The 14,214-nt window shown below is 45.9% G+C and overlaps 1 protein-coding gene across 1 annotated transcript in view; it reads left to right on the top strand.

Annotated features, from left to right (window-relative positions):
• The first annotated feature begins 382 nt into the window (after positions 1-382).
• The window catches only part of LOC125726784 (uncharacterized), a 46,328-nt gene continuing 32,496 nt past the window's right edge, over positions 383-14,214 (top strand). Inside the window, exons 1-2 of the mRNA XM_049003276.1 lie at positions 383-417; positions 13,465-13,582. Of these exons, the coding sequence (XP_048859233.1) occupies positions 13,488-13,582 (95 nt within the window). The 5' untranslated portion in view covers positions 383-417; positions 13,465-13,487. The remainder of the gene's footprint in view (positions 418-13,464; positions 13,583-14,214) is intronic.

The raw sequence follows: 14,214 nt of genomic DNA, 5'->3' as shown, positions 1-14,214 counted from the left end.
AAAATTTTTCATTCAACTTAACATAATATATATATATATTAGTTTTATATTACAATGTATAATAGTCCTATATAACAAAAATCAGTGGAATAATGTGTACATTAAATATGGTTACATAACGTAAACCGGTTTACTTTAAAATGTCAACTACAAAAAGAAGATTCCATTTGACGTTTGTTTCACTTTTAAGCAATTTATACGACATCTAAGTGCTTTTCTGGTTACATTAGGCTCTTGTACAGCATTTTAAGCCAATAATTGTACGGCAAACCGGAAATAAGAATTGATGCAATATTCAATATTCATGAACTGTGGTGTGGCCACCAATATCTGTGACTATATAAAACGCTGTGAGCTCATACTTTCATTTTTACAATTGTCTGTAAAACTGAAGCTTTCGAAGGTCATTTGGAAAAGGTGAGTTTGTTTAATGTAAAAGGCAAATATACCGTACAAACCGTAGGCTAGTAATCCTAATAACTCGTTCAGTTTGTCCGTCTGTGGAAATATTTTAATATATTTTTAACTGATAGCTACTGTTGTTCTCGAATCATGTTATTCCCAGGAGACTCATGCAGATGTATAGGAGATGTTCAATTTTGTATTAATATATAAGAACTTATTCTAGTAATTATATAACTGGGAAATCACAAATGTATTCATATTTTACCGTTTATCACTGTTGTCTGTGTGACTAAAATGCTTTTGAACTTCTTTCACTTTCACAATCATCTATAAGAACTGAAAAAAGTGATTTTGTCTAACAAATACAGTGTTTTCCCTAGGTTTACAGCTTGGGGGGGGGGGGGGGGCAAATGGACACGGGTTCATGTGTTTTTTTTTAATAACAGGAGTAACAACTGAACTAAACATCAGAACATTTCTTTTTATGACAGTTACCCACAAAGCGTGCAGCTTTTGTCACTGCAGTGCATCTTTCTGGGCTTCTGGAAGAACATTTCTAGAGCCTCTTGATATGAGAAGTCAGAGACGTCTGGCTATACTTTATCTTCAGGACTTAACAAACACGTACGTGCCAAACAGTAGTGATGGACAAAATGATGCTTCTGGAACATTTTGCAATTTTTTTCTATCAACACTAGATGGAGCTCTCTATTCAAAAAGGGGCTCAAAGTATCCCGAAAATGAAACAAAAGCGCCGCGTCTACCAAATAGCATTTCGCATTTCACAAGTCTGAGATAGAAGATGAGCAGGTCATCTTAGCCATCGGAAAGCTGCAGCCTCCCTTCCTCCTATCCTTTCTTAATTCTCTGTGGATTATTACCAGAGTTGGGTAATTCAGGGCCAGAGAGTGTGCTCATCTGTGTGTGACAATGCATAGGCCTGTTCTATAGGAAAGGTAACCTTAAATGACTTCTGTTGTGATCTGGCACTGTATAGAAAATAAAATAAAATTAACTTGACCTTCAAGGGGGGCAGGAGGTGCCGTTGGGGGGGCGGGGCGCCCCTTAATATAATGGTAGGGGAAACACTGAAATATCTATAGAATATATCTCAGTAGCATGCAGAAAACTCCATAAGTAGTTAATTTACTGGGTTTGTGAAAAGTCCTAGTCAACAATGTGAATTGAAACACCTTTGGCTAGAATGAACAGTTACCAACCTTCTCTGGGGATCTTCCTAGGGAACTCATAAATGTGAAGAAAGATTTCAGCAGCCATATCAATATAATAACTTAGGCTCAATTCTAGAAATTCTTTAACTATTAAATATCCACTGTACCTATTGTTAGGTTTGGGGATTGAACGGGCGAGCAGGAAGCGGGGAAAGACCAGGCAGGCAGGCAGGATCTTCGGGAAAATGTGGGTTTATTTGGGAATGGGAGAGCCAGGGCAGACCGTGACGAACTGACATCAACTAACATTAACTAACATTAAATAATTAACTAACATTAATGACAAGTCTGGGGAAGACGGACTCAGACGTGAACTAAATACACAAGACAAGCCGAAAATAACAGGAAACAGCTGGGCATGATCGGGGAAGCAGACATGGATGATCAGGGGGCACGGCACACACGAGGATCGGACGAGCTGGCCATGACAGAACCCCCCCCAAAGGAGCGCAGCGACGAATGAGACGAGGCTGGGGATACAGGATCTGGAAGACAAGAACAAGACCATTAACGGGGAACAGGGAACAGAACGGACAGACAAAACAGGCACAAGGGCAGAAACCAGGACAGGACCTGACACAGAACAGGGAACGCAGACAGATGAGGAAAGGGGACACGGAGGGAACAGGCAGAATGAAAGGGCCGGGAGTCAACATGGGAGACACAGAGGGACAAGGAGCAGAGGCAGGAGGAGCAAAAGGAGGAGGAACAAACACAGGAGGAACAAAGACGGGAGGCCAGATGGGAAAGGCTGGGGAAGAAAGGGGAGCCCGAGGAAGCCTCAGCAGGCGATGGGCAGCAGCTGGAGGGGCTGCAGGCAACCGGGAGGCCGGAGCAGGAGGGGACCTCGGAGGGGCCGAGGGACAGGCCGAGGGACAGGCAAAGGGGATGAGGAAGGAGTCGGAGGTGGCACCATGGGAAGCAAAGAGGAAGCCGGAGGGGACACTGGCAGAGGTAAGGAGGGAGGGGGAGCCGCAGCAGGCGACGGCGTAGCCACAACCAGCCAAGGCGACGTCGCCTGACATGCCAGAGTGGGGGGACCCACAGGCAACGGATGAACACCAGCGGGGGAACCCGCAGGCAAACGACGAGGCGTCGGAGGCGGAACTGAGGCAGGGTGACGAGGCGTCGGAGGGGAACCCGCAGGCGACCGCCGACCCAGAGCCCAAAGACCCGCAGGCGCCCCCCGAGCCCCAGCCAAGGCAAGCGAGGGCGAGCCAGGGGGCAGCGCGGGTGGGGCCCCAGACTTTCGCCTGTGTTCTCTCCCCTTCCGGGACCCAGACATGCGAAGTTCAGGCCGGGGTCAACCTCTCCGGGGCGAGGGAAGAGGAGTCATCAGGGAGGTCCCCGAGGCGTCCCTTTCGAGCTCCTCCTCCTCCAAGGAGGAAGGAGCGACGGTCAGCTTGTCCAGGACCTCCTTGGGGACTGGAGCTGGGCGGAACTGGAGTAGCGTCAGGGACTGGGACTTGGGCCACAGGGACAGTGATCACAGAGGCGGGCGGAGCCACGGGCGGAGGCAGAGGGGTCTCAGGCAAAGCCGTGGTCGGAGGCAGCAGGGCCTCAGGCGAAGCTGCGGGCGGAGGCAGAGGGGCCTTGGGCGGAGCCACGGGCAAAAGTGGCAGCCCGGGCGGAGCCGCAGGTGGAGATGGTAGCTCGGGTGGAGGCGGCAGCTTATGCAGTGCCGCAGGTGGAGGCGGCAGCTCGGGCAGTGCCACTGGTGGAGGCGGCAGCTCGGGTGGTGCCGCAGGCGGAGGTGGCAGCTCGGGTGGTGCTACAGGCACAGCGGGCAAAAGCCGGGACCTCCAGAGTGGGCAGTGCTGCAGGCGGAGGCGGCACTGCAAGTGCCTCAGAGACGGGCGGAGCAGCAGGCGGAGGCGCTGCCTCAGGCAGTGCAGCAGCCCACCACTCGGACCCAGCAGGGGGCACCATTCTCCGTAACTGGAACAGCCTCCTCAGGTGCTCTGCTAATTTCTCTACGTCGCCTTGAGGAGAGGCGGGAGTGTATGTGGCAAAGTCTCGCTGGAGCTGCGTGGCGAGCTGGCGGGGAGTCCTGTTTGGCCGGTTCTTCCATTACCTTCCAGTAAAGTCCCTGGAGGGTGAAGAACTGTTCGGCGAGCGTCTAGGCAGAACTTGCCGTGGTCCGTGCGGGCCCTACCCTCGCCAGCTCGATCACTGCCAGGTGGAGGATCGGGAGGGGTTCAGAAGCGACGAGGGAGGCAGCCCCTAGGAAGATCGTTGGATCCTCTCCTGAACTCCCCTCTCTCCGCTTCTTTCTCTTCCTCTGGCTTTTGGCTGTCTGCGGAGGTCGGGCCATTTCCGAAGCGGCGGATGGCGGCTCTGCAATCCTCTCGCAGTGCAGTGCGACCAGCTGAGCTCTCCTCTCAGACATGTGCTGCACCAGAAGCCGGAGGTTCTCACGCACAACCTCCGCTAAATGCGCGTCTTCAGCATGGGACATTCCCTCCAAGATGTCCCTGCTGCGGCTGGCTAATCTCCTTGCCTCTAGGTCATCTGAGACCTCCGGCTGGTCCAGCCAGTAAAGGACCATGTTAATTAGACCGACATAGACGTCATCGGTCAGTGGGGGTACCTTCTTATAGAGACTTCTCATTCTTTACAAGGGATTGGATGGGCGAGCAGGAAACGGGGAAAGACCAGGCAGGCAGGATCTTCGGGAAAACATGGGTTTATTTGGGAACGGGAGAGCCAGGGCAGACGGCGACAAACTGACATCAACTGACATCAACTAACATTAACTAACATTAATGACAAGTCAGGAGAAGATGGACTCAGACGTGAACTAAATACACAAGACAAGCCGAAAAAAACAGGAAACAGCTGGGCATGATCAGGGAAGCACACATGGATGATCAGGGGGCGTGGCACACACAAGGATCGGACGAGCTGGACGTGACACTTATATGTCACAGTATATCAAAACACAGTATATTTTATATGAGCAAACAAGTTTATTTTAATGTACCAGATACAAATACAGAAGAATCCACTTGTCAAGTGTTTTACTTTAAGGCAGTTTATAAGATAATGTGTATATGCCTTCATGTTCATAGCACAGCGTTTTAAGCCAACGACTGTATGGCAGGGGGCGGCATGGTGGTGCAGTGGTTAGCGCTGTTGCCTCACACCTCTGGGACCCGGGTTCGAATCTCCACCTGGGTCACATGTGTGTGGAGTTTGCATGTTCTCCCCATGTCGTCGTGGGGTTTCCTCCGGGTACTCCGGTTTCCCCCCACAGTCCAAAAACATGCTGAGGCTAATTGGACTTGCTAAATTGCCCGTAGGAATGCATGTGAGAGTGAATGGTGTGTGAGTGTGCCCTGCGATGGGCTGGCCCCCCATCCTGGGTTGTTCCCTGCCTCGTGCCCATTGCTTCCGGGATAGGCTCCGGACCCCCCGCGACCCAATAGGATAAACGGTTTGGAAAATGGATGGATGGATGGACTGTATGGCAACTCTAAAATGAGATTTGTTGCAATATTTGCTGTGGTGTGGCCACAGTAATCTGTGTGATTAAAATTCTGATGTAAAAAAAAAAACGGATGGCTGTCTGTCTATGCTGGACTACCTCCACCTCCCCATTTCCCCCACCCGTTGCAAGTCGTGTCATTTTTGTACGGTGTAGTGACCATGTGCTTATGTTGCTGAGGTGTTTTTTTTCGGTTCCTACAATGTCCTCCCCACTGGAGTACAGTCTGGGGGCTGTTTTTTTATTCTCCTCCTCTCTCCTCATGTTATTCTGTTTCTTTTATTCTCTCTGTTTGCCCCTGTCTCCCGACCGGTCTACCCCCTACTATGATGTTTGTGTATATGTATGGTCGGGTTGATGGCCAGTTTTTTGCTGGTACTTGTGATTAGTGACATGGTCTATTGCAACAGCAATAAAGGGTTCTCATCATCATCATCATCATCATCAAAAAAAACCTATTAACTCCTAAATTCACTTTCACAATTGTCTGTAAAGAGGCAGCGTTTGTGGGCCATTTGGAGAAAGTGAGTTTGTTCACAAAGATATACAGACACGGAGTGGGACTAATTTTCAGCCCAGAATTTTTATGCCAAAGACCAGGGCCCACTTTTTTGATATCGGTGACTCTTAGCATCTTACAAAAACTCTAAAGGTATATGTCATGGAAGGTATTTGTTTTCCTATGTATGTTTCCCAAACAGTCGCATAAAGGAGATTTTTATGCAAAATTGCTCAAGGGAGAGCTTCTTAAGTGCAAACTTAATACGCACTGGAACACCGGATTGGTTGACATCGATGGCTGGAGAATTGATTATTCCCTCCATGCAGCAACTGCTTGGCTTGAGAGAAAGTGATGTTCTTTATAAATATGACACTGCAGGAATGCTTCAAAATATCGCATTAATCAGAACTGGGGTGAACCTACAAATAAAATACACAATTAACAAATTGAATCATCTAACTGTAAATATGGCTTTTGCTGAATGGGTGCATGAACCCACCTCCCCAGACTGTAGTATCACCAGTTTATGGTTATTTGTGTTATAAAACTCCTGCATGCACCAATATATGTGCATGTCCTTCATATTGGAATGAGCAATGGCACAATAGCCAAAAGAAAAGCTATTATTGCGTTACTGTCTCAATATAAAATAATGTCTTATGTGTTTCAGTATTACCTACTAAGGACTATTCCAGGGCGATTTTTTGGGGAAAATATGAGAGACTTGCATTAAAATGAACCTGCAGTGTTGGCTTTTATTAACCTCATGAACCAAAGTTTTGATGTACTGTGACTTTGGTGCATTTAGAGAGGTGTGTGCATTCCAGAGGCATCGGAAATAGGGGGAATGCAGTATCGGCAGAACTCCCCCTTCCTTCCCAATTAATAAATAAATACATAATCAACAGTACGTTCCTTATCTTCATTATGAATCCGCACATTACTGAGGCCAATTCGCTGTACAGAGCGCAAGGATGAAATCTAATGAAGATTGTAGTCATGTATCAGACAAAATAATGTTACCATATAGACCAGTCATTTTTTAATTAAGTGATGTTTGGTTATGAAACTGTACCCTTAATGATTTCAGTCTTATTTTAAATGAGCAGTATGAGTCGATAACAGTGATAAGAGACTAAGAGAGACTCAGACCATCTTCACGGAAGATATACTTAATTAAAAATGTTTCCGGAAACACAGTGGAGCTGTAAGAGAATTAAGGTAGAACTTATGAACGACGTAGCATTAAGGGACTTAAATACTAAGGGGTAACGAGACTAACACTGGACAGATGAGGCTAATTAACAGACTGAGAAAACAAATGAAAACTAATTAACTCAAAGGAACTAAAACAGGGAAACTAAAAACTAAGCAAGGAACAGGGAAACAGAATCTAACACTGGGGAATTAGGCAGGTAGGAACACAAGCAGGGGCACAAGGAACGAAACCAAAACCAACTACAAAATCACCAGACAGAAGAACTAGAAAAGCTCACACAAATGAAACACTAGGGAGTGAAATACAAACACAGAGGAAGCAGGATTTGAACACATGACAAAGGGATTTGCAAGTAGTCACATGCTCAACATGTTGAGCCATGCGGCTGACAGAAAACAAGGGAGACAAAGACTGACAAGAGGGACAGGATGGCCAGCGATGCCTGCTGGCCAAACGGGGAAGGGACACAAAAGACTGAGACAACAGGGGCTGAATCTGACAGTTAAGAAGGTTTCAGGAAACTGGGCCCATCCAATTTTGTCTTTGTTCTGGGGGAACTTTCATAAATGATGCTACAGTTTAAAGTCTTATTGAGTCGAAATTATCCCGATAAATTACTCAATATTTCAAGAAGAAAAAAATAAATAAATAGCATATGTAAATAAATAATCGCATATTGAACTGGGGTGGCTTTCCCAAAAGTTTTGTTACGCTAAATAGTTTATCTATTACTTAAGATCGATTACACTGCACAACAATTTTTTTTTAGTTTTTCTTCCTGAAAAGTTTTTGCTGATCGTGACAGGTACCTGGAGGGAATGCAAAAATATAGTTTTGGTTTTGTTGTTTCACATAGGAAATAGACAGTTAACTGTTTACTGGCAATAACGTATTTAATCGCATTTATGTTTCACATATGCTATTGTGTTTACCATAGTTAGAAGTGTATTGCTCTTGATTTTCATTTGTATTCAATGTCAGGTGCATCACATTGTAGTGTTAAATAGTAGTCAGCAGAAATATTTGTATCTGGTGACAGCATTCCTGCAGTCCCGAACCCAACAATTCGGCTTTGCTTTTGACAGATCCAAATCTCTGACCAGGTCATTTAATTCCGACTGTGTTATGAGATGTGGATCGCCTGATGAGTACGGTTCAAAATCCGGATCATTGTCCCTGCCAGTTCCTGCATTGCAGTTTCTTCATCTGGCTTATCTAAGGTCCATTCCTCTGGTGGTTTCGGAATTGGAAGACTGTGGTCATGTGGCATGGGTCTCATTGCTGAAGGCAGATTAGGGTATTCAATTGGCGTCATGTTTTTGGCAGAGAAACCAGACACATTAGTCAAACAGAAGTAACAGTCTGTTACCTGGTCTTTCTGTTCTCGCCATATCATCGGGACAGCAAACGACATTGTCTTTCAAGTGCTTCTGAGCCAGGCATGTCGCACAAGAAATGTGAGGCGGCAATTGCTTGTCTTGATCATCTATTTTACAGCCGAAGCACAGATGATATGCTTTATTCACAAGAGCAGTCATTGAGCATCTTTGAGGCGCAAGCGTATATTCGCCACAAATGTAGCAGTGGACGAGAGGGTAGCCTCCCTTCGCCTTCGGGTGGGGGGACGGGTCCTGACTGTTGCTTTTGCTTATGCGCCAAATGGCAGCTCAGAATACCAACCCTTTTTGGAGTCCTTGGAAGGGGTGTTGGAGAGCGCTCCTACTGGGGACTCTCTTGTTCTTCTGGGGGACTTCAATGCTCACGTGGGTAATGACAGTGAAAACTGGAGGGGTGTGATTGGGAGGAACGGCTCCCCCGATCTGAACCCGAGCGGTGCTTTGTTATTGGACTTCTGTACTCGTCATGGATTGTCCATAATGAACACCATGTTCAGGCATAAGGGTGTCCATATGGGCACTTAGCACCAGGACACCCTAGGCCGCAGTTTGATGATCGACTTTGTAGTCGTCTTGGACACTCGGGTGAAGAGAGGGGCGGCGCTGTCAATTGATCACTACCTGGTGATGGGTTGGCTCCGCTGGTGGGGGAGGAAGCCGGCCAGGCCTGGCAGGCCCAAGCGTATAGTGAGGGTCTGCTGGGAACGTCTGCCGGAAAGCCCTGTCAGGGAGAGTTTCAACTCCTACCTCCGGCAGAACTTCTTCCATATCCTGGGGGAGGCGGGGGACATTGAGTCCAAATGGGCCATGTTCCGTGCCTTGATTGTAGAGGCAGCTGACCGGAGCTGTGGCCATAAGGTGGTCGGTGGCTGTCGCAGCGGCAATCCCCGAACTTGCTGGTGGACACCGGTGGTGAGGGATGTCGTCAAGCTGAAGAAGGAGTCCTATCAGGCCTTTTTGGCCTGTGGGACTCCAGAGGCAGCTGACGGCTACCGGCAGGCCAAGCGGGATGCGGCTTTGGTGGTTGCTGAGGCAAAAACTCGGGTGTGGGAGGAGTTTGGTGAGGCCATGGAAAATGACTTCCGAACAGCTTTGAGAAGATTCTGGTCCACCATCCGGCGTCTCAGGGCGGGGAAGCAGTGCAGCATCAACACTTCGAATACTTCGAAGACCTCCTCAATCCCACCGACAGGCCTTCCGATGAGGAAGCAGAGTGTGGGGACTTGGGGGTGGACTCGCCTATCTCTGGGGAGGAGGTTGCTGAGGTGGTTAAAAAGCTCCTCAGTGGCTGGACCTCGGGCATGGATGAGACTCGCCCAGAGTTCTTCAAGGCCCTGGATGTTGCGGGGCTATCTTGGTTGACACGCATCTGCGGCATCGTGTGGACATCAGGGGCAGTGCCTCTGGACTGGCAGAGCGGGGTGGTGGTCTCCCTCTTTAAGAAAGGGGACCGGAGGGTGTGCTCCAACTATAGGGGGATCACACTCCTCAGCCTCCCTGGTAAGGTCTATTCGGGGGTTCTGGAGAGGAGGGTCCGCCGGATTCTCGAACCTCGGATTCAGGAGGAGCAGTGTGGCCTTGTTCATGAGAGAGGTAACAATGGAACGGGAGATCGACAGGCGGATCGGTGCGGCATCAGCAGTGATGCGGGCGCTGCATTGCTCTGTCATGGTGAAGAAGGAGCTGAGCCTAAAGATAAAGCTCTCGATTTAACAGTCGATCTATGTTCCTACCCTCACCTATGGTCATGAGCTGTGGGTAGTGACCGAAAGAACGAGGTCGTAAGTGTAAGCGGACCAAATGGGTTTCCTCCGCAGGGTGGCTGGGCTCTCCCTTAGAGCTCAGTCATTCCTCTCGGCAGGAGGATCTGGAACAGATCCGCATAACTGGTCTGGATCGGAGTCCACTTGCACAGCAGGACGGATTCAAAACAGTTAAAGATCACTGGATCCAGGCCAGACTCTACCCATATTTGCCAGTATCATAGTTCACCCAGCCTTACAAATAACATGTTAAATATAAGGAAATTTAATAATTACCTTCTGGTCTTACGTAATGTTTGTTGTATATATTAAATAAAACTTACATTAATCAAATCAAGCCTATTTTTTAAGGTCATGGAATCTTACATTATATAAATATATTAATTAATAATTATTTGTGATTTGTAATTAATATTTATTTCATCCTCTCCACCTATCTGCCTACCTACATATATATTGTTGGATGTAAGTAATTTTATTAAGATCATTAGTTACACAAAGTTATATTATCTAAGATCAGATGTACATTTTGAGTTCACAGTTCAATTTTATGTTATATAAACTGAACAAATTTTAGAAGACTGGGATTAATTATTTTAAATGAATTCAATAGCACTCATGTTCAGTCTACTTAAATCTAATTTGTATGTGGAGTTGCAATTTATCTATGAATTTTAATTATCTAGTACTGAATCATTTTGCTATCTGAGAATACGTTCTACATACCTACCCGGGTGGGCCGCCTCAAATTGGGACCCAAGTACTGCCATGCAGCAGGTGACGCCCCAGCACCACACCAGCCCCAATCCCCAGCAGGCCTGACACTATTAGCTCTCCGAAGGTTTCGACTCGCCCGGGGATGAGGCTCACGAGGGCTTTGCTCCCCCATCCACTTTATGATGCATGCAGTCTACCTGTGGGCGGCTGCAGCGGAGCTACTCCTGTGGAGAACAGAAGGGAGTCGTGTCTGTTTAGACTGAGCTGCTGTGAAGTGTTTTATGATGACTGGAGTGTCAGTCCCACCACTAACCTCCGAAAATTTTTCCCTGCAAATTGAAGATCCACTCGCAGGTCCGGATGCAGTTTAACGTCAAACCCAGGACAGTAGCTACTGTACTATAATATACACCCAGCACTCTACAGCAAATAATATTGTAAATATAAAATCATAACAGTTTATAATAAAAAGTGATCCATTAACATCCTGCTAAATCCTCATTTAGTCGTCTTTCTATTGGTGTATATAATTTACTATGAACCTATAATAATAACAGCAATAATAATAATAATAATAATAATAATAATAATAATAATAATAAAAACCCAAGTAACATACAAATTTAGGAGGGGCCACAGGGGGGCCATGCATGTTGTCACAGTGACATTGTATTATATATTGATCATAATACTACTTCATAAATATAAATGTATTAAAAAAGACAGGTATCTGTCGCCTTATGTCTGATCGAGTAGCGACTGATTGCATTTACGCCTATTATTATTATTATTGCTGTTATTATTATTTACATTTATATATATGGGCAAAAACTTTGTGTGCTGGAAACAGGTGAAACAAACAAGCTCTTAACGGACTCTTAATGCAGGGATGCTGGGTGGTCGAGTCGTTTCAGCTGGTTACATTTTTTTTTCTGTTGTTAACTTATTATTCTTGTAGAAGCAAGACAGTCTAAACAAGAGATGAGAGTGAATATTTGTATAAATTGTGAAATGTAACTACAAAGCTTTAGTGGCCCACCCGGAATTCTCCGGAGCCTCCTGACTGGCAACTCCGGCCTGAATATATCTATATTTCAAATGTGTGCAATGTCTAGTAAACCGCATAACTTGTTCACGTTTAGTCGTTTTGTGAAAAGTTCAGCTGAATGATGGTGCATGAGGCCTGTGAATTTAGAAATGGAAGTTTCCGATTTTCTCAAAACATTGGGCATAGTAGTAATATATTGTAAGTAGCCCAAAGAACGAACATGTTGCTGTGAATAAAATAAAAAACATCATATAACTACCGTATTTTTCGGACCATAAGGCGCACCGGATCGTTAGGCGCACCATAAATAGCTGTGTCAATTTTCATAAACAAGGCGCACCGGATTGTAAGGCGCATCAATTAAGCGAGACAAAGCGGCCAGATAAGTCAAATATTACTCAATTTATTTATTATAAAGTCAATAATTTCAATAACTCAACATTTTTCAGTTTTAATTCATGAAATACGAAATTAACTGAATAATTTCAAAAACTCAAAAATGTTCAGCTGTAACTCCTAAAATACAAAACAATACACATACATGTCAGTTCATTCCTCTTTCGCAAATCCTTCAAAATCTTCACCATCAGTGTCTGAGTTAAACAGTTGCGTGATTGCGGCATCAAGCAGACCCGCATCCCTCTTCTCCTCATCCGAGTCAGTCTCATTGCTGTTACTTGGTTACTTGTTACTTAATATTAAATTCTCTCGCAGCTGCTGTCACGATCGCGGGCAGGCACAGCAGCGATCGTGCGGGTAGGCGGGTAAGGAACAGGCAAACAGATCGGAATCAGGGCAAACTATGGGTTTTAATATGGGAACTGGGAGCAGGGAACATCAGACGCAGAAAGACCACAATGACGGTTCAGGGGAACAGGTAAGACCAGGACTTAAATAGGACGTGACTAATCAAAATAAGCAGACACAGATGGGTACGATCGGGGAAGCACATGTGAGTAATCAGGGGGCGTGGCACACACGAGGAGCGGACGAGCCGGGCATGACAGCTGCTCTATTTCCATGTTGATCTGCGTGACTGATGGCCTTAAGCTTGAATTCCGCTTCGTAAGCATGTCTCTTCACAGGAGCCATTTTGGGGTCATTAAATACACACGACAATGTTACGGTAATTATTATGTCAAAACATAATGTGTATTACTCCGCGAGGCGGCAAAATCCCATGGGCAAAATACTCAGCGGCGCAGCTAGGTCCGTAAACACAGCTGGAAGTGATACACAAGGTGCACCGGAATATAAGGTGCACTGTTGATTTTTGACAAAAATATAGGCTTTTAAATGCGCCTTATGGTCCGAAAAATACGGTAATATGTGCCAGCAAGCTGTGTTGAGGGGCCGAAATTATATGTTTTCATGGGGCCCAAACTCTCTAGCAGCACCCCTGGTACTAGCACTTCTTGAAAATTTGTACATTGGTAGAAATGTGTGTGACTCAGCCAGTTAGGACTGCCTGTAATTGGCCGGTTGCTAATCCTGTGATGGCTTAAGTGTTTTTCCGCACTGGAGCCTTAAGCAATAGTCTTAACCCTAGTTTCACCAAGGAGTGGCTGATAATGTTTTCTAAACTGTGTCACTTTGGATTAAACCATCTGGTAAAGAAATGTCATTTATAATTTGTTGTTAAATGTAATTTGCGTTTAAATGGATGAGGAAAATACAATGCATTCATTGAACAGGTCTGGAAGTTGGTGTTTGGAAAATGGGAGGCAGCAGCAGTACTGAACTTGTGGTGGAACAGGAGAGGAGACCAGAGCTCCTTAAAGACCCATGGAGGAATGTTGAGTGGAACCCTAGGTATGAAGCCTGTTTTTGTTCAATATAATCAACTGACTTGTTTTTTTACTAGTATCACATAATTTGAGTATTAATAAAAGAGTCTGACTTGTTTGTGCGAATGCTGGCGCGAACTGACTGCCGCTGCTCGCCGGTAAATTCTAACCTTTGATTTCAAATTCTAACTCTGGTAATTTGTTTTATGTGCATTTGGTCTCCACTGGAAGAGTTATTTTTCTGATTTTACTGATCTTACTTTTTTGCAAGACCGATGTTTTAGCCCACCTGTTCTGTTTGGGCTATTGAGTCTTCCCTGGATCTAGATCTGCCCACTGGACATTTAAGTTGTCCGAGTCCTCGCCCACAATGTGGATCAGTTGCATTTTTACCTAGTTTGTGTTTATCTGGACTCCACTGTCGCTTGTTTTCCAAGCTGCGATGGGTCTGCTCCAGTATTCAGCAGCTGAGCTCCTCCAACTGCGTTTCCACATGTCTGAGCATTTGCTGACTATTCTGCAGCTTTATCCGGACATCGCTTTCTGCCCTCGCCGGAAATACATTCACTGTGGGTCCCGCCGGGGTTTCCAGACTGACACCTCGAAAACAATAAACTCCATCTAATCCAGCTCCCGTCATCCTCCACATAACTCCAG

The sequence above is a fragment of the Brienomyrus brachyistius genome, unplaced genomic scaffold (genome assembly GCF_023856365.1).
Source record: "Brienomyrus brachyistius isolate T26 unplaced genomic scaffold, BBRACH_0.4 scaffold76, whole genome shotgun sequence".
In the NCBI taxonomy this organism is placed as follows: Eukaryota; Metazoa; Chordata; class Actinopteri; order Osteoglossiformes; family Mormyridae; genus Brienomyrus; species Brienomyrus brachyistius.
Note: the sequence above shows the minus strand (reverse complement) of the source record. Positions and strands in the feature narration are given on the sequence as shown.